The sequence below is a fragment of the Rhinoderma darwinii genome, chromosome 1 (genome assembly GCF_050947455.1).
Source record: "Rhinoderma darwinii isolate aRhiDar2 chromosome 1, aRhiDar2.hap1, whole genome shotgun sequence".
Classification (NCBI taxonomy): domain Eukaryota; kingdom Metazoa; phylum Chordata; class Amphibia; order Anura; family Rhinodermatidae; genus Rhinoderma; species Rhinoderma darwinii.
Window position 1 is genome coordinate 132100140 of NC_134687.1, and position 25173 is coordinate 132125312.

Sequence of the window (25173 nt, forward strand, 5' to 3'; positions counted from 1 at the left end):
TACTGGTGGAGGGAAGGAGGTTGTCACTCAGGATTTGACGGTACATGGCTCCATCCATTCTCCCATTGATGCAGTGAAGTAGTCCTGTGCCCTTAGCAGAGAAACACCCCCAAAACATAATGTTTCCACCTCCCATGCTTGACAGTGGGGACGGTGTTCTTTGGGTCATAGGCAGCATTTCTCTTCCTCCAAACACGGCGAGTTGAGTTAATGCCAAAGAGCTCAATTTTAGTCTCATCTGACCACAGCACCTTCTCCCAATCACTCTCAGAATCATCCAGATGTTCATTTGCAAACTTCAGATGGGCCTGTACATGTGCCTTCTTGAGCAGGGGGACCTTGCGGGCACTGCAGGATTTTAATCCATTACGGCGTAATGTGTTACCAATGGTTTTCTTTATGACTGTGGTCCCAGCTGCCTTGAGATCATTAACAAGTTCCCCCCGTGTAGTTTTCGGCTGAGCTCTCACCTTCCTCAAGATCAAGGATACCCCACGAGGTTAGATTTTGCATGGAGCCCCAGATCGATGTCGATTGACAGTCATTTTGTATGTCTTCCATTTTCTTACTATTGCACCAACAGTTGTCTCCTCCTCACCCAGCGTCTTACTTATGGTTTTGTAGCCCATTCCAGCCTTGTGCAGGTCTATGATCTTGTCCCTGACATCCTTAGAAAGCTCTTTGGTCTTGCCCATTTTGTAGAGGTTAGAGTCAGACTGATTAATTAAGTCTGTGGACAGGAGTCTTTTATACAGGTGACCATTTAAGACAGCTGTGCTTAATGCAGGCACCAAGTTGATTTGGAGCGTGTAACTGGCCTGGAGGAAGCTGAACTCTTAATGGTTGGTAGGGGATCAAATACTTATTTCTCTGTGCACAATGCAAATAAATATATATAATTTTGACAATGTGATTTTCTTTTTTTTTTTTTTATATAATCTATCTCTCACTGGTAAAATTAACCTAGCCTAAAAATTCTAGACTGTTCATGTCTTTGACAGTGGGCAAACTTACAAAATCAGCAAGGGATCAAATACTTATTTCCTTCACTGTATATTGTCAGGGTATGTTCACACGACCAAGTTTCAGATGTAATTCGGGCGTTTTACGCCCCTAATTACGTCTGAAAAAACGGCTCCATTATGCCGACAAACATCTGCCCATTACTTTCAATGGGTTTTACGATGTACTGTGCCGACGACCTGTCATTTTACTCGTCTCTGTCAAAAGACGGCGCGTAAAAAAGACGGCTCGTCAAAAGAAGTGCAGGACACTTCTTGGGACGTAATTGGAGCAGTTTTTCATTGACTCCATTGAAAAACAGCTCCAATTACGTCCGTAATGGTCGCCGCGAAAAATGCGAGTACGAGCAATTACGTCTGAAATTCAGGAGCTGTTTTCGCCTGAAAACAGCTCCGTAATTTCAGACGTATTTGCCGTTGTCGTGTGCACATACCCTTAGTTTAACATCGGCGGAATCTGTTTAAAGCCTAAATGGCATTGAATTGCAGTGTTTAGATTCCCAAAAACGGACTGACTTTTATACGATAGACCGCTTATACCAACCTCTTCAAAACACATGAACATTTGGCAAGCAATCGCAATATCTGTGCGTCTTTGTGGGTATTATCTGAAAATGGTAATGGTATTCAGATTACCAGCCCAGGAATGGAAAGGTCAGAATATATATATATTCTGGTGTATTGCAAAGAATGCACAGTAAGTGAACTGGGCAGTTAAAATACCTTAAAGCTCTTTACACACTGCGTTTGGCATATATGTTAACCCCTTCAGGACCCAGCCTGTTTTGGCCTTCAGGACACAGCCGATTTTTTTCAAATCCGACGTGTTACTTTATGTGGTAATAACTTCGGAATGCTTTTACCTATCTAAGCGATTCTGAGATTGTTTTCTCGTGACATGTTGTACTTTATGTTAGTGAAGAAATTTGGTCGATAAATTCGGTATTTATTTCTGAAAAACACCAAAATGTAACGAAAATTTGCAAAAATTTGCATTTTTCTAAGTTTAAACGTATCTGCTTGTAAAACAGAGAGTAATACCACACAAAATAGTTACTAGTTAACATCACCATATGTTCCCATTTTTTGAACGTCCTTTTATTTTTCTAGGACGTTGCAAGGCTTAGAACTTTAGCAGCAATTTCTCATATTTTAAAGAAAACTTCAAAAGGCCATTTTATCAGGGACCAGTTCAGTTCTGAAGTGGCTTTGAGGGCCTGATATATTAGAAAGTCCCCATAAATCACCCCATTTTGAAAACTGCACCCCTCAAGGTATTTGAATCAGCATTCACAAAGTGTTTTAACCCTTTAGGCGTTTCACAAGAATTAAAGCAAAGTAGAGGTGAAATTAACAAATAAAATTTTTTTTGCCGATATTCATCTCTAATAAAAAAAAAATTGTAACACAGAAGGTTTTACCCGAGAAATGCAACTCAATATTTTATTGCCCAGATTCTGCAGTTTTTAGAAATATCCCACATGTGACCCTAGTGTGCTAATGGACTGAAACACAGGCCTCACAAGCAAAGGAGCACCTAGTGGATTTTGGGCCTCCTTTTTTTTTAGAATATATTTTAGACACCTTGTCAGGTTTGAAGAGGTCTTGTGGTGCCAAAACAGTGGAAACACCCCAAAAGTTACCCCATTTTGGAAACTACACCTCTCAAGGAATTTATCTAGGGGTATAGTTAGCATTTCGACCACATAGAATAAAATTTACCTTTTTTCTGAAAAAACATAGAAATTTTTACAAGGAATAAAGGAAAAAAAAAACCACAACATTTGTAAAGCATTTTCTCCTGATTACGGCACTACCCCATATGTGGTAATAAACTGCTGATTGGACCCATGACAGCGCTCAGAAGGGAAGGAGCGCCATTTGGATTTTGGAGCACGGATTTTGCTGGATTGGTTTTCGGTGCCATGACGCATTTGCAACGCGCTGGAGGGACCAAAACAGTGGAAACCCCCCCAAAAGTGACCCCATTTTGGAAACTCCCCTTAAGAAATTTTTCTAGGTATAGTGAGCATTTAGACCCCACGGGTCTTTTGAAGAATTTATTAGAATTAGGCCGCGAAAATGAATATCACAATTTTTTCCACTAAAATGTTGCATTTTCTCATTGTCACAAGAGATAAAGGAGAAAAAAACAACCAATTTTTGTAAAGCAATTTCTCCCGAGTACGGTAATACCCCACATGGGGTCATACGTTTTTTTTTTCATTAGAAATGAATTCACCCTTTCAGGACTGATCCATTTTTTGCTTTCTTATTTTCGTTTTTCACTCCCCGCCTTCCAAGAGCCATAACTTTTTTATTTTTGTGATGTGAGGGCTTATTTCTTGCGGGAGGAGTTGCAGTTTATAATGACACCATTTAAAGTACTGGAATATTTGCGGGCTGAAATTCGAAAAAAATCTGATTCCATTTTTTGGGGGGTTTCGTTTTGACAGCTTTACTTTATTCTGCTGCTCCATACAATTACAGTGATACCAAATTTATATAGTTTATAACTTTTTTCTTTTTCGGTTGATTGAGCGGTGGGAGGTCTTATTTTTTGCGGGATGAGCTGTAGTTTTTATTGGTACCATTTTTTGGTACATAAAAAGTGATCAAAAAGTTGCATTACATTTTTTTTTGAGAGCTAAGGGGACAAAAAAAACAGCGATTTGAGGTTTAAATTATTTACGTTTTTTTACAAAATTAAGTCATAGTGCGCAAATGGGTTAATGCACAGCGGATGGTTCAAAGTGAATATTGCAATTTTCCACTGATATGCCATTTTAGTGCATAATATGTTGTGCACAGTTTGTGCCACTGAAGACAAATACCTAATAAAACGTTAAGTGGGTTCTCCCGGGTATGGAGATGCCATATATGTGGGCGCAAACTGCTGTTTGGGCACGCTGCAGGGCTCAGAAGGGAGGGAGCACCATTTTGCTTTTGTAGTGCAGTTTTTGCTTGGTAGTAGTTGTTTGGGGTTTTACTGGTATGTCAGTTTATAATGTGGAGGGAATATGTAATCTGCGGAGTACATCAGGGCATAATAAGTGGGTATAATAATGCGGTAAATAAATAATAATTCATAGATGTGAGGCCAGTGTCGCACTGATAAATGGCGCCCGATCTTATCCGCTTTTGGACACTCTGCACGTTTTACATCATCGTATTCTTAGAGCCAGAACTTTTTTATTTTTTCACCACCGGAGCTGTGTGAGGGCTTAATTTTTGCGGGACAATCTGTAGTTTACATTGGTACCATTTTGGGCTACATGCGATTTTTTGATCACTTTTATTAAATTTTTTTGCAAGCCGGGTGACCAAAAACAAGCAATTCTGACAATGTTTTTTAGTTTATTTTTTTACGGCGGTCACCGTGCGCTATAAATGACAATTTTACTTTATGCTTTGGGTTGATACGATTACAGTAATACCATATCTATATAGGTTTTTTTATGTTTTGCAGCGTTTGTGCAATAAAATCACTTTTTTTAATAAAATAATTTATTTATTTTTATTTTTTAGTAAAAAAAAGCGGTGTAAGGGCTTGTTTTTTGTGGGACGGGTTGTAGTTTTTATTGGTACTATTTTCAGGTAAATGCGACTTTTTGATCACTTTTTATTCTCTGTTTTGGGAGGGGTGGTGACCAAAAAATAGCGATTCTGGTGTCGTTTTTTATTGATTTTTTTTTTTATGTTCATCCTGTGGGAAAAACAACATTACAGTTTTATAGTTTGGGTCGTTACGAACGCTGTGATACCAAATATGTGTACTTTTTTGAATGTGTTCATTTTTTTCCTATAGTGAAAGTCTTATTATAGGAAAAAAAGCATATTTTGTTTATATAACTTTTATTTTTACCCTTTTTTTTTTAAACCATTTTTATCTTTTTTTTTACTTTTTTTACTTGTCCGACTAGGGGACATATAGACTTGCATCTTTGATCGCTACTAGAGTACATTACACTACACACTACTACTCCGATTGCCAAGACAAGCATCGGCAGCCCCCACATTCACTTCGGGGGCCTGCCGATGTGCTTCAAACCCCTTAAATGTGGCAATAGCAATCGGTCGCCGTATTTATGGGGTTAATTGCCGAAATCAGCGGCGATGGTCCACTGACCGGCAAGACTGGAGTATCAGCTGTCGGAGACAGCTGACCTCCCGGTTCCCGGACACTGTCCGTAAGACAGTGTGCGCCGGGAACCGCTCCGCAACTGTACTACTTGGTGCAGAAAGCAAGCCCTCTCCAGGACGTACAGTTGCGGCGCAGCGCGTGAAAAGGTTAAACAAATTCATAGAACCCTAGTTACCCGACAGAATTCAAAGGTTTGTCCTTTTGGCCTCTAATATAGTATACCAGAAAAAAAAGGCATGGAACAGCCTAGTGGACTATGCTATTCTATATAACGTCATACAGTAAGAAACATATACCACATGGTATACTTTTTTATTTCACAATTACACCCTATGGACGACGAATTGCACTGTATGCCTATATAGTGGGATTTGTCGCAGCGTCCGTCGGAGGGATATACGTCGGGAGATCCTCTCGTCGTATACCACCAAAGTACTCTGCAAACGCAGTGAGCACAGAGCCTAACATAGCCCTTCTAGTGGAGTATTTTATTACTCTTTAGGTAGAGTTTTTTTTTCTGTAAAAGTCACTGGTGTAGATTAGATGCTGATATCCGTTCATACAGATGTCAATGGTTGCACTCTTTACGGTGCCTGTTACTAAGGCTGGGTTCACACGACCATGTTACGTCCGTAATGTACGGAACGTATTTCGGCCGGAAGACCCGGACCGAACACAGTGCAGGGAGCCGGGCTCCTAGCATCATAGTGATGTACGATGCTAGGAGTCCCTGCCTCGCTGCCGGACAACTGTCCCGTACTGTAATCATGTTTTCAGTACAGGACAGTAGTTCCACGCAGAGGCAGGGACTCCTAGCGTCATACATAACTATGATTCTGCACTGTGTTCGGTCCGGGTCTTCCGGCCGAAATACGTTCCGTACATTACGGACGTAACATGGTCGTGTGAACCCAGCCTAAGAGGTATTTGTTGGTCAGATCAAGGGGCATGACATGATCCCTAAACATTCCGAATTCTTTATCACAATGAAAAGATCCATTGTTGAATCTAAAAGATCAATCTAGTAATGTTGAGACTGTCAGATTATTTTATTGTCTGTATTATCAGATTACTGAATTTTGCTGAATATTGCCATGGTTTACTCGTACTCCTTGACATTTTCGATTATATTTAAAACACCATGAAATATATCATAAGAACAGTAATTTGTACAGTTTCATATTATTAGCAATTTAACACGCTTGCAAAACAACAATACGTAACACTCTGCATTTAATACAGTATATGTATTATATATATTTTATATATATATTTTCAGGATGTGTGTGCTTATGGGGTGTTGCGGTTGGCAATAAAAAGGTAGAATGTCTTTTGGCGCCGCTGTAGAAGAGGCTGTTGAGCGCTCACCCTCTAAGCAGGAGCTGTAATTTACAGCTCCTGATCCTAGAGCAGCCTGCTGAATACAGCTGTGGTCGGAAAACATTCAGTCCCCCGCTGTTTAACCTTTTGATTGCCATGGTCCGAGACCCCGTCAAGAACAAAGGGAACTCCTCTCTTTGATCCTCACTGGAAACGTGATCAAAGAGCAGGGAATCCGATTCTCTGCAGTCAGCCTTGGGACCTCGAAAGGTCCCCAGGGCTGTCTGTTCAGTTTGCCTGCTGTTAGGGCAGCGCATAGTGTGCCCTAACAGCAGCCTGTGTCATAGTGACACAGTATGATGTATTAGCATACAGGAGTATGCTAATACGTTACAAGTATAAAATAAAGTATTAACTAAAGTTATCCCATAAAGTTGGGATTAAAAAAAAGTAACAAAATAAATAAAACAAAAAGTCCAAAAAAAAGTCATTATTGTGCATAAAATATATTTTATTGCACCTACACTAAATAAAAACAAAAAAAAAAATACACATATTAGGTATCTAAACGACCCTTATAACCTGAAGAATTAATGTAACTTGAAGCGTGAACGGGATAATAAATAAACAAGAAAAAAGATGCAGAGAATCGCTTTTTCCTATATTCACGCCGTACAAATAATTTTTTTTCTATCTCCAAACTGTGAAAAAATATAATACAATTTCTCCCGCATAAAACAAGGCCTCATACGGCCACGTCAATGAAAAAATGAAAAAGTCATGGCTGCTGAAATGAGAGAGGTAAAAACTGAAAACTGTAGCTGGTCATGAAGGCCTTTTCAGGCCCCGTCATTAAGGGGTTAAAGTCCACGCTTGGCTTTATTGCAGTTCAATAATAAACGAGTGCTTATCCAGCATTCAAGACTTACTGCACATAAATAAAATAGACAGGTTGCCAATCTGGGCCTTTACTCCTGGTTCATCATAGGCGAGGAAACCTGCTGTTTAGTTGAGTCTTCATTGTATCTGGCATTCCACACTATCCTTGTGTGGCTTCCCAGGCTCTGACCCTCTCTGCTGAGCTCTTATGGCTAAGTAATGAGCCCAGTAGCTTCACCTGAGCTAACTGGGCTAGGGGTAACATCAGTACTGAAGTGGAGAAGGGAAAAACAGGGGCCGCTATCAATCTGATCTGCCATTCCATAAAAATCCAGTCCCAGAACACACATTTTACAAAGGTTCCTGGATTCCTTTTTCTCCCATCTTAACAAACTGAGTGCTATATACAACCCCTCCAGTACTTTTTCCTGCTGCGGGCTTACAATATGTATTTATTTTCTGTATAAACATTAGGGCTGGGCGATTAATAAACTATTTTAGGCAACATCCCTTTTTTGCATGCCACGCTTCTATCTGCATGCCATTCCATTGAATTAATATAGATCCCCTAAGTCTGCGGTATACTACTGTTTATCATATACCCTCTGACACTGCTCCTCACACAGTATAATGCCCCCATAGCTGCCCTCACACAGTATATTGCCCCACATAGTGTAATGCCCCAATAGTGCTTAATAAAAATAATAAAATACATACTCGCCTAACCCCTTTTTTCCCGAAGAATGGAGGAGATCTCTGCACCTCCGGTCTGTATACAAGGTTGATGGGGATTACCATGTTATGCTGCTTCTATAACTGCCATTCACTACTATGGGAGTTACCGAAACAGCGTAGCTCAGCGAGCTACGCTGTTTTCTTCTTCATGGTCGTAAATTACAAGCTTCAGCCACAACACAGAGCGGTAGAACAGGGTTTAGGGGGCCCCGTTCTAGAGATAGGTGTGGGACCCGCATCTATCTGACATTTATGGCATATCCTCCGGATATGTCATAAATGTCCCTGATGGGAAAACCCCTTTAAATCCGCCCTCTCCCATTCCAATATGTTGTGAATCCACTATTTAAATCTAAACTGTAATAGCTTTAATAATTAAAGTGCTGCTCGAGTAGGCTGAATTTGATTAAATACTAACAATGGTCCAAATATGATTATAAGCCATGGGCTCAAATAGTTCAGGGGGACTTTTATTACTATTTAGTGTTTCAACCCATTGGCTTCTGTGGCAAATCGAATATACACTCTGTGTGACTTATTATATTGGACAAAGCCCAAGGAGATCATATTAAACTTTACATATTGCCTTATCTACACAGTCACAATGACTTTTTATTTCCACAGCATCAGACCTTCTTCCTAGGCCTGCAGATGCTTAATAATTATTATTTGTGTTCAGGATGTGATTGCTGCTTGACTGCGACATAACGCTGCAAATTATTACTATAATAATAGCTTATTTCAATTCAAAGCCATTTAAAAGTTACGTTCAGCTACATAAAAATCAGTGATGAACTGTCACTGAATGTTTAACCCTCCTGATCATCCAGCACTTATCTGAGATTTGGTGACATCATGTTAGTTTGCCATCTCTTTTTTTTCCAAGTGAAAACCTGGTTTGGTTATCTTGATATATTACAGTACTTCACTTGTGTTACTCTTGTAAGTTGGATTCATGGTGCAAATCAGTCCATACAAGCATGTTTAAATGTCAATCAGACTGTTGATTTACTTACTGTTTTTGTTACTTTTGGTACAAAACATTCCCTTTTAAATTAATGGAATGCGTTTAACCATTTGCTACGATATAACTTTGTAATATAAAAGGTGGAGGGAATTGTCAAGAATGAAAGAGGGGTGTCTAAGGGAACTAAACGTTCCAAAAACTTATGACATGTCATAGTGACATGTCATAAGTTTTGATCAGTGGGGGTCCGAGCACTGAGACCCCCACCAATCGCTAGAACAAATTGGCAGAAGCGCTCGAGTGAGCGCTGTGCTGCTTTGTTTCTGATCTACTTTTCTCGGAAAGCCGAGCAAGTGGTGTGTGGGCTCAATAGAAAGTCTATGAATCTGTACACCGCTTGCTCGGCTTTCCAAGGAAAGCTGTTCAGATTTTAAGCAGCACAGCGCTCACTGAAGCCCTACTGCCGCTTAGTTTTAGGATGGGTTCACACAGAGTTTTTTGCAGGCAGAAAATCTTCCTCAAAATTCCATTTGGAATTTTGAGGCAGATTTTGCTCTGCCTGCACGCCGATTTTCGCAGCGTTTTTTGGACATTTAATAGAAGTATAAACATTAAAATAAGACAGTACTTTTAATTTTGTACTAATTTACTATTCATTTCTATGGGATATTACTGTATTATCCTAAAGTATTGCTTTGATTAGACAAATATGAGGAGATCAGAAATGTTTTTCCTTGTTGTGACCTGATCCTTCTACCACATTCATTTAACTACCAGTGTACATACCTTTCCATGGTTGTGCACCTAAGCCCGCACTAAAGGATCTTGATCTATACTTCTTTTGGATTGGCCTACCAGGGCATTGGCGTGGGCCCTGGCTCTGACAATAATTGGCCCCAGGGATCCAGCAGAAGACCACTCCATTTGGGGCTGACTTTAGATCCTATCACTTACTAGGGTCTATTTCTTATTTTATAAATATTTATATACATTAGACATATATATTAGACCTTATTGATTATATTTCTTCAGGGTGCAATTATAACAACAAGGATTACAATGCAATTAAAAGTGGGCGTTTACATGTTCTGTATAGATGGACGGGGGCCCTCAAGATCATCTCCTCTAGAAGGCCAATAGAACCCCAGTCTTAGACCTAGTTCATACAGAGGAATTTGCAGGCAGAAAAAAAATCTGATTTTGACCTGCCTGCTCTTTCTTGTCGCATTTTTCGCCTGCGGCCATTGAGGGCTGCTGGCAAAAAACGCAGACAAAAACGCTTTGTCTTCCATCCATTGATTTTAACTAGAGGTCAGAGGTAGAACTGCGGCAAGAAAAAACATGCCACTTTTTTTCCCCGCGAGCAGCATAGTAGCCACCGCGGAAAAAAATGCCTCCACCTTCCGTTGAAATCAATGGGAGGCTGTTTCGGCCGTTTTTTGGGGCTGATTCTGACGTGGTTTCCACGTCAAAATCAGCGCTAAAAACTCCACGTGAACTGGCTTTAACACAGTTCCATGCAAGAAAGAAAAGTAATCACAGCATCGGAGACTCTAAGTGAAGTGCAATATAATGGGTGCAAGCCTCAAAGGAACCTGATCCAAAGTCCCATGAATGGAATCCACAAATATCAAGAGACAAGGCAGCACATACAAAATAAATGGGAATTTATTCACGCACAGGTGTGACATTTCAGTCCAACAGGACCTTTCTCAAGCATGTGAACATACAGCAAAATCACAGTATATGAAAAACATGAAACACATTATAGCATATATCATAAAATACATCACTTAATGCATATCAAAGATATTAACTGGTTCCCGACCGCTGGCTGTGTTTTTACGGCCAGCGGTCAGGGTCCTTAAAACCCGAGCCATAGACTTTTTACGGCGCGGGTTTTAACTTGCTGCCCACGCGATCCGGCTGCTGAATGTCGGGTCTCCGGCTGTCAGTGACTGCCGGGGACCCTGAGGAGAAGATAGAAGCAGCTTTCGCTGCTTCTGTCTTCTCTGATGACTTGTACACAGCGCTCAATGAACGCTGTGTATAGGAATAGAGACAGCAGTGGCGCTGTCTCTATTCCTCCCGGTGTTCATGTGACTGGTCACATGATCGCCGGGTGCCGTTACTGACAGACTGCTGCTGGGTCTAACTAGACCCAGCACAGCCCTATTAGGGACAATCGTCACTAAGAGAGGGCTGATTTCCCCTGTAACTGGGGCTGCTGTGCAGCTCCAGTTACAGTGGAAAAGATGGTGTAAAAGAAAGAAAAAATATATATAAACTTCCCCAAAGGTCTTTTTTGACATTTGAGGGACAGACCACAGTAATAAGAAAATAAAAGTAAAGTAAAGTGCAAAAAACATTAATACACATAAAATAATGAATACACCTAAAATACCCACCCCCAAAAAAACGTTCCCCCCCGCCAATCATTGTTGTAACGCTAGCGCTGACCGAATTACCCTAATGTAGACATGTAATATATTAAAATTTACAGTAGACAATGACTATCATAAATAAAAGGTCTATTTTAGGGTAAAATTATGTTATTACCCCAAAAAAAATAGCTGAAACGTAAAAAAGCTTATTTTTTTACTATTATTTTCAAACTTTATGAATAAAAATTCTAAAATAGCAAAAAGGATGTGTATAAAAACGATAAAAAAAAGAAACCTGCATTGTCTACGGAAAAAACGTCGCAAAAATCACGTCGTTAGCTCAACAAATAAAAAAGTTACAGCCATTTAACTAACACGTGCTAAAAAGGGCTAAACGGTGTCTGGTCCTGAAGGCTCAAAATAGCCCGGTCCTGAACTGGTTAAAGGGTAAATATAATAAATGTGCAAACAATAAGTTTAAGGCTATCGGATAATATCCAAATATGGCTAAAGTGCCTAATTTACCCAAGTGCAGGTGGGTTAAAAATTAAAATGTATTACTATATACATTACAACGTGTGGACTTCCTATGCCTCCATCTCGGCGTCTCCAAATCTCTACTGTGCATGTCCATCCAAGGCCTTTTTGTGAATCGCCCCTAGAGGGCGCAATAAGATCAAAGTGCGCATGCGTACTCGAGTGACAGCTCAAATGTCTGTATCATGTCTATGTAAGTCATTCAGACTTCAATGACGCATGCGTACCACGATCAATAAACTGCAGAATCTCATCAAGAAACGGGCCTATGTGCTACTATCTTGTGGACCAATATAGGTTTTATTATAAAAACTCCATATATTGGTAAGGAGTACCCACAAATAGCAGCCTACAGTTCCATGCAAACCATAATACTGACACAGTGACTCACAAGTAAAGGGCAAGTCTCCTAACTAATCTCACTATAGGATCTTTTTTTTGTTTTTGTTTTTTCAATAATGCAATTTCTATATTTTAAGAAATAATCATCACTGCTAAAACCTTGTAATTTACAATCTGTAAAAGTTTGGGGCTTTATTGTCATGTTTTTGTGTTCATTTATAAACATACTTACCCACATCAGAGACATATTGCACTTTATATAAGCACAGTGGTGCACATTTATAAAAGAAATGCACCAGAAAAGTGGGGTAATCTGCATTACACACATGATGCAAGTGACATGCGCCAATTTTATTAAGTATTTCCACCATTGATTATCCTGCAACAGCTGCGACAGTTAAAATAGTGCTTTGAGGTGGCGTAAAGAAGAAATGTGTGCCTGGTTGTGGCAAATTTATTATGCTATATGACCCATTTGGGCAAATTTGATATAATTTATACCTTTCTGACAAAAATAAATGCATTGTAAAATGTTGTTCCTACGACACTGTTGATAAACGTGCCTCTGTGTGTACAGGGTTAATTTTTCACCCCATTTCTTTTATGAATTCCTGTTGTACCACTATCTGCGTTTTAGGCCGCATGTACACGACCGTGGTTTACAAAGATTGATTCGGGTGCCGCAAATCCGGACCGCAAAAACTCAGGACTTGTCATTTTATGGTCCAGATTTACTGATTCACCAATACTGGTGAATTGTTGTGGATCCGTTAGTCCTGATGCACAACAAGGTTTTTTTGTGGTCTGGTGGACCGCAACGGACCCGTGGTTTTGCGAACCGCAAAACCAGTGCGGTCGTGTGAATGAGGCCTTATTCCTTTTAGCCCCCCCCGCCTTTCTTCTATTACATCAAACTCATTACTGTCTCACCCAAACATAGTCTCTTGCAGAACGGACAATAATTATGATGTCACAGAAATATCTACTGAGAGATTGAAAATAAAGCAATAATTCAATATCACCACAGATGAAATGACATCCCTAGTAATGACTGTAACATTCTTCCTTGGTCTCGCTATCTCTCTGGTCTCCGATCACATGAAGGATTCTACTCATGTGGTACACTAGGTGACCATTTCATTTTAGGCCTACAAGATACCATAACCATTTTTTAGGATACAGTCTAAAATTGCTTGCCGCCTTTTTCCTCTTTTTAAACCAATCTTTATTTTCTATTCACAGCTGCAAATCAGAAGGACCCTCTGACTCTCAAAGTAAAAGAAGAACCTAATGATGAAGAACTAAGCAACTCCTTGTCCCCACAGTCTGGATACACTTACAGCCATGAATCTGAGGTGCGACACTCAAGAACGCCAGAAAAAGCCACATCCCAGGAAACACAGCCAAACTTGCTGACACAGGATATCTCTGTCAAGGCTGCATCTGAACTTCTCATGAAACTTTCTGGTAATTTCTCTATCTTGTATTATCAACAGAAGGGTAACTTCTGCCAGGTCTCATTTAATAAGTACTAGTAATGCATTTTTTGAAATCTGTCTTTTATTTTATATATTGCCTCAGTTATTTTTTTAATTAAATCAATCGTAGTTCTATATCCTTGTTGTGTATAATACAACAAAGTCTAGCTCTTTGAAAGCAATGAAATATGAAGTGCTCAGAATACAGCAGAGCCATGTCATCTACCAAGGCAGCAGATAGGAATATCTCAACTTTTTCATGATGATTATAATAAGCTGACATCACAAAATCCAGTCAAGACAGAACGAAGATTTAGTAAAAGTTGTAGACTGGCGCAAGTTAACTAACATTAACCCCTTCCCGACATTTGTCATATGGATACGTCATGGAAATACAGTGCTTCTGCAAATTGCAGCATCCATACGACAAATGAATGGCACAGGCGCAGAAGCTGGGTCCGTGTCATCATCCCCGGATGTCAGCTGTATGTTACAGCTAACACACCCTGCTGTAATGGCGGAAACAGAACTTCGCTCCGATCCCTGCCATTAAACCCTTAAATGCGGCGGTCAAATGTGACCGCTGCATTTAAGGTGTTTGTAGCCAATCGTCACCTCAGCAACGAAATCGCTGGGTTGCCGATGGCTGCAATGGCAACCAGAGGCCTATCACTGGCCTCCCGGTCTTCCTAGTACAGAAGCCTTCTAGCTGTATGTTACAGCTCATACCCTGCTGTAACAGCAGGGACCGGAGCTAGCTCCAATCCCTGCCATTAACCCCTTAGATGCAGCAATCAAAAGCGATCGCTGTGTCTTAGGGGTTTGTAGTCAAATCGGCAGCCCTGCAATGCAATCGCAGGGGTGCCAACGGCTGCTATGGCAACAGAAGGCCTAACAATGGCCTCCTGGTCTGTCATTACGGAAGTTGATTAGGCCCCGCCCAGATGCGGAACCTAATCTGTTTGCGGTCAGTGAACGACTGGCCGTTTTAATACATTGCACTACATAGGTAGTGCAATGTGTTAGAACATGAATTAGACAGTTAGATCTTCAAATCCCATAGTGGGACTAAAAAAACCAAATGTCAAAAAAGTTGTAAAAAGTTTCATGAAACCATCTGAAGGATCCATTGAAAAATAGAAAATGTCCTATTTTGTTCTGTTTATACAGATCCCTCGATAGACTCAAGTCTATGGGGATCCGTTAAAAAGAGACCCGCACGGGTGCAAACTCGGACGAGTTTGCACTAGTTTGTGTGAATCTGGCCTTGGTTTAAACTTAACCCCTTCCTGACATTTGACGTAGAGTTACGTCATAGCCGGAAAGGATGTGTATGGAGCGGGCTCACAGCTTAAGCCAGCTCCATACTCCGCGTCTGTCGGCTGTATGTTACAGCCAACACCTCACTGCAACAGCCAGGATCGGAAATAACTCTGATCCCGGCCATTTAACCACTTAGATGCTACGGTCAATAGCAACTGCAGGATCTAAGCTCTTAAAAAGACGGGGGCAGCCTCCGATGCCAGTCCATCAGCCACCTGCGACGCGACTGTAGGGTGCTGATGGTTGTGATGACAGCCTGGGGACCTAATGAAGGCCAGGTCTGCCATCTTTGTGCTCCTGCCAAAGGCAGGGTTTAATAGGGGCTGGTAAAAACACAATATACCTCAATACATAAGTATTGCAGGATATTGTGCAAGCGATCCAACAAATTTTTGTTAGTTCCCTAGGGGACTAATAAAAAAAAAAAAAAGCAAAAACTGAAAAAATTAGATACAAACTATAATATTAAAAGTAAAAAAAAAAAAACTTTTCCTATTTTTCTCTTCGAGTAATGTAAAAAAGAAATAAAAATAAACATAATTGGTATCGCTGCATGCGTAAAAGTTCAAACTATTACAGTGTAACATTATTTACCTGCACGGTGAATGCCTAAAAAAATTAAATAAATAAAACCGCCAGAATTGCGTTTTTTTGGTCATCTTGCCTCCCACACAAAATACTGTAGAATAAAAGTGATCAAAAAGTTGGATGTACCCTATAATGGTACTAATAAAACTACAGCTCATCCTGCAAAAAACAGCCCTCATACAGCTCAATTAATGGAAAAATAAAAGTTATGGGTCTTAAAATATGGCAACACAAAACACATTTTTTTTTCTTTGTAAAATTAGTGAAACATAAAACTACCGAATTTTTCGGACTATAAGTCGCAGTTTTTAGCAAGAATAAATCTTGCTAAAAAGTCCCTGCGTCTTATAGTCGGCAGTCAAGTGACCCCTGACCGCTCCTTACTTAACCCCTTCCCAACCCGTGATGTGCCGGCAACATCATGGAGCGGGGACTAGATGATGTATGGAGCGGGCTCACGCGCTGAGCTTGCTCCATACACTGCAGGTGTCAGCTTCTGACACGCTGCTCTAACGGCCAGGAACAGGAATGGCGCTGTTCCTGGCCGTTTAATTGGTTAAATTCCGCGGTCAATATCGACCGCGGCATTTATAGTGGTTTTCCCATGAACGACATTTATGACATATCCACAGGATATGTCATAAATGTCAGATAGATGCGGGTCCCACCTCTGGGACCCGCATCTATCTCTAGAACGGGGCCCCCTAAACCCCGTTCTATCTTACCCGGTTCCACAGTCTTCCGGCCACTTCCTGGTTACATGGTCGAGTTACAGAAACAGAGTAACTCGCTGAGCTACACAGTTTCCGTAACTCCTGTAGAACTGAATAGAAGTTAGGGAAACAGCGTAGCATGCTACGCTGCTTCTGTAACTGCCATTCACTACTATGGGAGTTACAGAAACAGCGTAGCTCAGCGAGTTACGCTGTTTCCGTAACTCATCCATGTATCGCAGTGTATTGTACCAACGATCTAATGATCGCTGGTTCAAGTCCCCTAGAGGAACTAATAAAATGTGTTTAAAAAAGTTAGATACATTTTCAGGAGTGTAAACATTTTTTAAAAGTTGAAAAAAACAAAAAACCCTTTCCCATTTTTCCCCAAGCACAATGTAAAAATAAAAACATTTGGTATCACTGCGTCTGTAAAAGCCTGAAACTGTTACAATATAGCATTATTTAAATCACACAGTGAAGTGCGTAAAAAAAAAAAAAATTTAAAACCCCAGAGTCGTTGTCTTTTGGTCACCATAGCGCTAAAAAGAATGAAATAAAACAATCGTATCTAGCAAAAAATGGTGCTCATTTAAACTACAGCTCGTTCCGTAAAAAATAAGCCCTCACACCGCTCAAACGATGGAAAAATATAAGTTATGGCTCTCAGAATGTGGTAAAACTGAACAAATTATTTTTTTCAACCAATAGTTTTTGCTTTGTAAAAGAAGTAAAATATGTTTTTTTTCCCTATTTTCTGCTGTCTAAAACCTGGGTGCGTCTTATAGTCAGGTGCGTCTTATAGTCTGAAAAATACACTATATAAATTTGGTAATCATATTGATCCGCAGAATAAAGTTAACATGTTATTTTTACTGTTTGGTGAATGGCGTAAAAATAAAACCCAAATAAACAATAGTATAATCGCTGTAGTTTTTTCGCATTTTACACCACAAAGAATTTTTTATTAGTTTCCCAGTACATTATGTGGTACAATAAAAGTGACGTAAAAACTGCAACTCGTCCTGCAAAAAACAAGCCTTCATACGGCTATATCGACGGAAAATAAAAAAGTTGTGAATTTTGGAATGTGGGGAGGAAAAAAAACTGAAATAAAAAAATGAGAAATTTATGCGGCGGCACGAGGTTAAGACCATCTTCGCATGTAACCGTGATTTTCACTAAAAAGTGCATGAATGCATATTTTTGCCTTACAAGGCAGACCCCTTATGCAAATAGATATATTGTAGAAAACAACTCTAAGGCTTCGTTCACATCTGCGTCGGGACTCCGTTCATGGGTTGCGTTTGTCTCTGTTGTGCAGGGGTTCTGTTGTTTTGACGGAAGCAATACCGTAGTCGACTATCCTATTCATTCCGTCAAAACGACGAAACCCTTGAAACAACGGTGACAAACAGAAACCATGTGCACCAGATCTATCCCCATTGAAATCAATGGTGATGCAATCGGAAACCTATGGTTTCCGTTTGTTTCAGTCAGGGTTCCGTTCATGGGTTCCCCTGATGGAAAGCTCCGACGGAACCCCTGAACGGAGTCCTCACGCAGATGTGAACAAAGCCTAAGATGTGAGTAGCTCATACCACTCATGTCCATATTTGCCTGCAAAAAAATATAAATAGGGATTGTACATATACTGTGTATGTATGTATGTATGTATGTATGTATGTATGTATGAATGTGTGTGTGTATATACCCGTGTTTCCCCGATAGTAAGACACCCCCGATTGTAAGACGTATCGGGGGTTTCAGGGGGGTCGGCTAATATAAGCCGTACCCCGAAAGTAAGACATATGTCTTACTTTCGGGGAAACACGGGGGTATTGCCGCCTCCTGCCCACTTCCGCGCCGCCCCCCTCTCCATACGTCACCGCGCCGGATATATCCGTCCTCAGCAGCTGCTAGTTCGCGCAGGAGGACGGATATATCCGTCCTGTGATGGCGCGGGTACTGAGACTGTACCCACGCGATCAGCGGCAGGAGCACGGCTGTTATACACAGCCTGGCTCCTGCTGCAACTGCCGGAATCGAAGCGCGCGCCGATTCCGGCAGTTTAACCCATTAAATGCCGCTGTCAATAGTGACAGCGGCATTTAATGTGTTTGACAGAGGGAGGGAGCTCCCTCTGTCACCCGATCGGCGCCCCCGCAAACAAATCGCGGGTCGCCGTCGGGTTTCCATGACAGCCGGGGGTCTAACAAAGACCCCCAGGTCTGCCTTCAGCATCTGCCTGTTAGGCGATGCCGGAGGCATGACCTAATAGGTTGCCTGTCAGTTTTACACTGACAGGCAATAATGCTTCGGTATACTAAGTATACCAAAGCATTATATATGCGATCGGCACATCGCATAGTGAAGTCCCCTGGTGGGACTAAAAAAAAAAATGTAAAACAGTTAAATAAAGTTTGTGAAAAAATAAATAAATAATAATTCGACTATTTTTTCCCAATATAAGACATACCCCGAAAGTAAGACATAGTGGGGCTTTTGGGGATAAAAAGAAAGTAAGACACTGTCTTACTTTCGGGGAAACACGGTATATATATATATATTTATTTTATATATATATATATATATATATATATATATATATATATATATATATATATAATATGTTATAAAATATCATTTTCCACTATCCCATATGAACTGTGTTCCTAATCTGTTGGTAAACCCTAAATCGAATCTATAACCACTAATAATAGGCGTTAACTCACACAGATTATCTGCATATCGGCAGTGTATTGACCGAAATATGAGTGCTTCAATAGCCAGCTCTATCCTAACTGTACTTTGTACTTTTATTTGAGTACTTTGGTGTTAATCTGGATATAGATTTGACATTTCGAAAAAAAGAGGATATTCCTCAGCACATCCACAATGTGTAGTATAAAAAGAGCTTTATTTGGTCATCTTTAAAAGTCCATAGAGGACACAGGTTAGGCCCCATGCACACAACAGTATTTTCATCTATCCCGAAATACTGACCATAAATACGGTCCGTATTGCATCCAAAATCCATCCTTATATATGGATCCTTACAAAAAGAGGGAGGTTGCAAAAGATGTCATCAACATGTTGCCTAGCAATGCTTAAGTAAATACGGACGGTTTACGGATGGACATCAGTAGCTGTCCGTTTTTACGGAAGCTCCTATAGACTTCAATGGGAGAGTCCTTGCCGTAATTACTGACAAGAATAGGGCAGGTTCTATCATTTTTTCAGCACGGACACCCATCAGTAAAAATACTGAAAGGTGTCCGTGGCCAATAGAAATGAATGGGTCCGTAATTACTGTCCGTAATACATGATGAAAAATACTGTCGTGTGCATGGGGCCTAAGGCCCTATGCACACGAACGTAAAAACACCCGTAATTACGGGCCCGTAGACTTCTATTGGCCATGGGTCCCTTCTCGTTTGCTTACGGGAAAGTGCCCGGGCCGTTGAAAAATATGTAACATGTCCTATTTTAGGTTGTAATTACGGCATGGGCAGGCTCATAGAAGTCTATGGGGCTCCCGTAATTACGTGGCTACGTGTGTGCACCCGTAATTACTGGAGCGTTGCTAGGCAACGTCAGGAGATAGTCGCTGTCCAGGGAGCTGAAAGAGTTAACTGATCGGCAGGAACTCTTTCAGCACCCGGGACAGTGACTACCGCTGGAGTTAATAGTATTAAAAGTTAACTTACCCAGAACTCTCTGCTTCTTCCTCCAGTCTGGCCTCCCGGGATGACGTTTCATCCCATGTGACCGCTGCAGCCAATCACAGGCTGCAGCGGTCACATGGACTGCCGCGTCATCCAGTTAGGTCGGACTGGATGTCAAAAGAGGGATGCGTCACCAAGACAACGGTACGTATGAACTTCTTTTACTTTCAATCGCTGCGGAAACTCTGCCCGAAAGGCTGCTCTTTCCAGCACTGATAGAGAGAAGGGGCTGATGATTAGTGCAGAGAAAACGGGTCCGTAAATACGGGTCGAAAACTGGTGACAGCGGACCCGTATTTACGGGCACGGCTCAGTAAATACTAGTGGAATACGGGTCGAATACGTGTGACAAAGGACCCGTATGTACGCCAGTATTTACGGGAGTAAAAGAATACATTCGTGTGCATGAGGCCTTAAGGCTGTAACGTGTCCTCTCTGGACTTTTAAAGATGACGGAATAAAGCTCTTTTTATACTACACATTGTGGATGTGCTGAGGAATATCCTCTTTTTTTTTTCCAAAATATTGAATTTCTTCTGCCTACAAGCCCCCCGTCCAATTGCACTCCATTGAGGAACTACAGATGCCAGGACGGAATATTGGGTGAGCACACTTGTTTCTTTTTTGCGGCTGTTTTTTTTCTCTTGTTCGTATAGATTTGACATTGTTCTTGTTCTGTCTATTACTAGTTCCCTACAGAATATAACAATTTGTATGTTGGTTTAAAACCTAATTGGAGAGGGACTCTTGTCTTGTAAAGGGAACATTTTTTCAAAAAGAAATTCATTTTCATTTGGTTTGTTTGGCCCAGGTCATTAAAAAATAGCTTCAATACAATTGAGACTGGCCTGAGACCAATTACAAGTCTTGGTGTTGGAGTATAATAGATAGCTGAGAGATACTACCACGCAGTATGTGACTGTTCAAGCCTACCTCCTGACTTCAGCTGATTGTTGTGTTACTGGCTGCTATTACGTCACCAGGGTCAGGCTAGTGCACACATTCATACAGCTCAGTAAACACATCACCTACTGACAGGCAGACGTTGAATTGATATTGTGTGATTTTAATATGCCAAGATGTAAAGATTAAATAGAAGAAAACAGACTAGAATATTAACGTGTAGATATTCCCTGATGTTTTCAAAAAGGTTTATCCAGGGTAAGACTTCAACTACAATAGCCTCTAATAATATCACTATTATTAGTAGAGAAACTGAAATCCAGTACAGACTATAGAGTGATTTTATTGCGCTTACATTCATAGAGTTGAGGGGTTTTTTTCGTTTGTTTTTTCTAACAGAATGCTTAAAACAACTTACAAGAATATTAGTAATAAGAGTGATTGCTTTCCATGTATGGGCAATATGGGCTGAAACTTGATGTAACCAGAAACGGTGATGAACTGGTTAAAAAACGGTCTGACAATTGCAGAAAAGACATGCTTGGAGAAATATCTGACCACACTTTCCTGCTAAGTGCATTTGAAATTGCCGCTTCTAAACGGTGCCAGTCACACTTTTTTTTTCTTTAACCTAAAGGACTAGGCCTATTTTGGCCTTAAAGTGTAGCTAAACATGTGACAAACTTCTGACAGGTCATAGTGACATGTCAGAAGTTTGTATTGGTGAGGGTCCGAGCACGGAGACCCCCACCAATCGCTAGAAGGAAGCAGCTCAAGTGCTCGTGTGAACGCTCAGCCGCTTCGTGTCTGTTTGGCTTTTTCCGGAAAGCCAATGTAAGTACGGGCTCATAGACTTTCTATTGACTCCGTATACCGATACATTTAAAGAGCATTTAAAGAAAGGGCTGGTAATATATCTTTAGCTGGAAGGCGACTTCAACAGAAATATTCCCTATTGCGGTGTCTGATCATATTTAAGGTCAAAAGATGGAGAACCTCTCTGCTTAGAAGTATACATTTCTGGAATATTTCTGGAAGTTGCAGAATCTCTATCAGACTGACAAACTGATGTCCAAGTTTGTTCATAGAATGTTGCAGATTATGTCCAGTTTTGGCAGGTTTTTTGATATGGTGCTTTATTATAGTGTCTTTAAAATTTACCCCCACCCCATGGACTTTTCCGTGTTTTATTATATAATAGAATTGAATCACAGTGGATTTAAGGTCCAAGTGAAAATACATCTGTACTACCGGTAATTGATTTATAGTGGCTGGCATTGTTGTCTTGCATTACTTGGGGCCTGGGTTTAAATCCGACTAGGAGCAACATCTGTATACACATCTTTCTCAAATGATCACGCTAACATCTTTTATCTATTGTGCTTGTTCGCCAACCGTATTAACAGATCAGAGTGTTTTGTTTTCTTTACCACCCCTCACCTGGTCCCCCTCCCACCTAGTCTCACCTAAATTTAGGATCCAATGAACAAGTGTCCTTCACAAATAATAGAGTTTTGTTTGAAAAATAACTGATATCCGTGATGGAAAAACAATCACTGCTCATATAGCACTAGACATGTAAAAAAGATTATTTATAATACCCTCAAATGGAAGATTAAAAAAGCAAATGTCACTTAATAATCAGTTACTCTAAAATAAGATTGCCCAACTTAAAGAGGATCTGTCATGTTGTTGTTTTTTTTATTATTTTAAACCACATATGTAACGTCGGGGTAGGGAGACAGACAGGTGAGCCCTAATCTACCCGCCACTCAGTCCCTGCCTACTTGCACGGCCCGTCCTAGGCGACGGCGTACAACTGGGCGACGGTCCCTACGCTTAATATATGTGCACAACAGACAAACAGACAAGGGTACACAGAAGCTAAGGGAAATGGGGCAGTTGCCCACGGCAACACCGTGAGCAACAGGAGTAGTGAACGAGCCGAGTCAAACCAGGAGTGTACGAGGTACCAAATGCAGAGCAGGAGCGTAGTCAGTAAAGCCAGCGTCAAAATGAAGCAAAGTCAATAATAATAGCAGGAGCAGCAGAGCCAGGAAGACAGGAAAATCACAGGCAAAAGACAAACAACAACTGAAGGTATAAATAAACCGAGGGCGGGAGCTAGAACCGTCTGGCAAGGTGGCGATAGGCTCTCCCACTCCTCAGCCTCCCAGCCTGAGTGGTGGCAGATGGAGTCACACTATCAGACCTAGGCACAGATGCAGACTGATTAACCACGTGCGTCGACACAGAAGCTGTGTCTGGCAGATCCTTTACAGTACCCCCCCTTTTATGAGGGGCCACTGGACCCTTTCTAGGTGGACCTGGCTTATTGGGGCCCATCCTGGAGCTGGGACATAATTATACCCACTCGCTGGCTCTCAGAACCTGAGGAGTGGGGCCTTAGACGGAAATAGATCCTACAACTCTCCCGAAAGGAGAAAAAAGTCTTCTGGTCCCCTGAGAACCGGTCAGGCAACTTGAGGTGGGGTTCAAGAGGTGAGGTGGGGGGCACTACCAGGGTGGCATCACGCTGGTTGCCCCTCTGAGCCAGGGCTTGGACCTGTAGGGAGAGACCCTGCATTTGCTGAGCCAGGGTCTCAAAGGGGTCCATAGTTGTGTAAGGGACCAGGGTAGAAAAGGTATATGAGCCTGTGATTATGTAATGTCGGGGTAGGGAGACAGACAGGTGAGCCCTAATCTACCCGCCACTCAGTCCCTGCCTACTTGCACGGCCTGTCCTACCTGCCTACTTGCATGGCCCGTCCTAGGCGACGGCGTACAACTGGGCGACGGTCCCTACGCTCAATATGTGCACGACAGACAAACAGACTAGGGTACACAGAAGCTAAGGGAAATGGGGCAGTTGCCCACGGCAACTCCGTGAGCAACAGGAGTAGTGAACGAGCCGAGTCAAACCAGGAGTGTACGTGGTACCAAATGCAGAGCAGGAGTGTAGTCAGTAAAGCCAGGGTCAAAATTAAGCAAGGTCAATAATAATAGCAGGAGCAGCAGAGCCAGGAAAACAGGAAAATCACAGGCAAAGGACAAGCAACAACTGAAGGTATAAATAGACCGAGGGCGGGAGCTAGAACTGTCTGGCCAGGCCGCGATAGGCTCTCCCACTCCTCAGCCTCCCTTCCTGAGTGGTGGCAGATAGAGTCACTCTATCAGACCTAGGCACAGATGCAGACTGATTAACCACGGGCGTCGACACAGAAGCTGTGTCTGGCAGATCCTTTACAAAATACCTCCAATTATTCCTGGCGTCCTCTCGATTCCAGCGCTGTAATTTTTTTCTTTGGCCTTCCCGATGTCCTTCTAAGACCACTGCTCCGCTTGGCGCCTAATATGCTTATTTTTTGAGAAAAGGTAAGGAGAGGAGGAGACCTCATCTCTCCTCAGTAGGCTTGCCTCCTGCATAACTGTGACGCTGTCCAATCAGAGCAGATAGCCTCACAGTGATGCAGAAGACCTGCTCTGATTGGACAGCGTCACAGTGATGCAGGAGGCAACGCCCACTGAGGAGAAATGAGGTCTCCACCTCTCTTTACCTTTACTCAAAATTAGCATATTAGGCGCCAAGCGGAACAGGGGTTGTAGCGGGACAACGGGAGGGCCAAAAAGAAATAAATTTCACAACTGGAATCGAGAGGACGCCAGGAATAAGGGAAGATATGTGGTTTTGAAAAAAACAAAAACATGACAGGTCCTCTTTAGGTTTACAAATACCAAGATGGGCTATGCAATTGGTGGTTTGCTCCAGTCTAGCCTTCTCTTTCTCTTTATTTAAAGTATGTTTCTAAAACATTAAGCTGAAGTAAACATTGACAAATCAGATACTACATTTCTTACGATAAATGGAGAGTATTGCTTCACTTCGCTGTGAATCTTTCATTCTTTACATAAAATCACAGACTGGTTGGGTTTCATGTTGGAGGTCCTTACTAAATAGCAAATGTGCAGAACATCAAGCATATTCCATGTGTCTTAATTTAAAAAACTGGGTCAGCATTGTTTATGTTAAATTTTTTAAAGTCGTCTACATCTTGCTAACATACATTTGGTAGGTTAGTTCACATCTGCGTTGGGTTCCCATTCTGACGT

The 25173-nt window shown here is 41.3% G+C and overlaps 1 protein-coding gene across 1 annotated transcript in view; it reads left to right on the forward strand.

Moving 5' to 3' along the window:
- Positions 1-25173, forward strand: part of ZNF827 (zinc finger protein 827) — a 270975-nt gene that overhangs the window by 126966 nt on the left and 118836 nt on the right. Inside the window, exon 5 of the mRNA XM_075860380.1 lies at positions 13573-13797. Within this exon, the coding sequence (XP_075716495.1) occupies positions 13573-13797 (225 nt within the window). The remainder of the gene's footprint in view (positions 1-13572; positions 13798-25173) is intronic.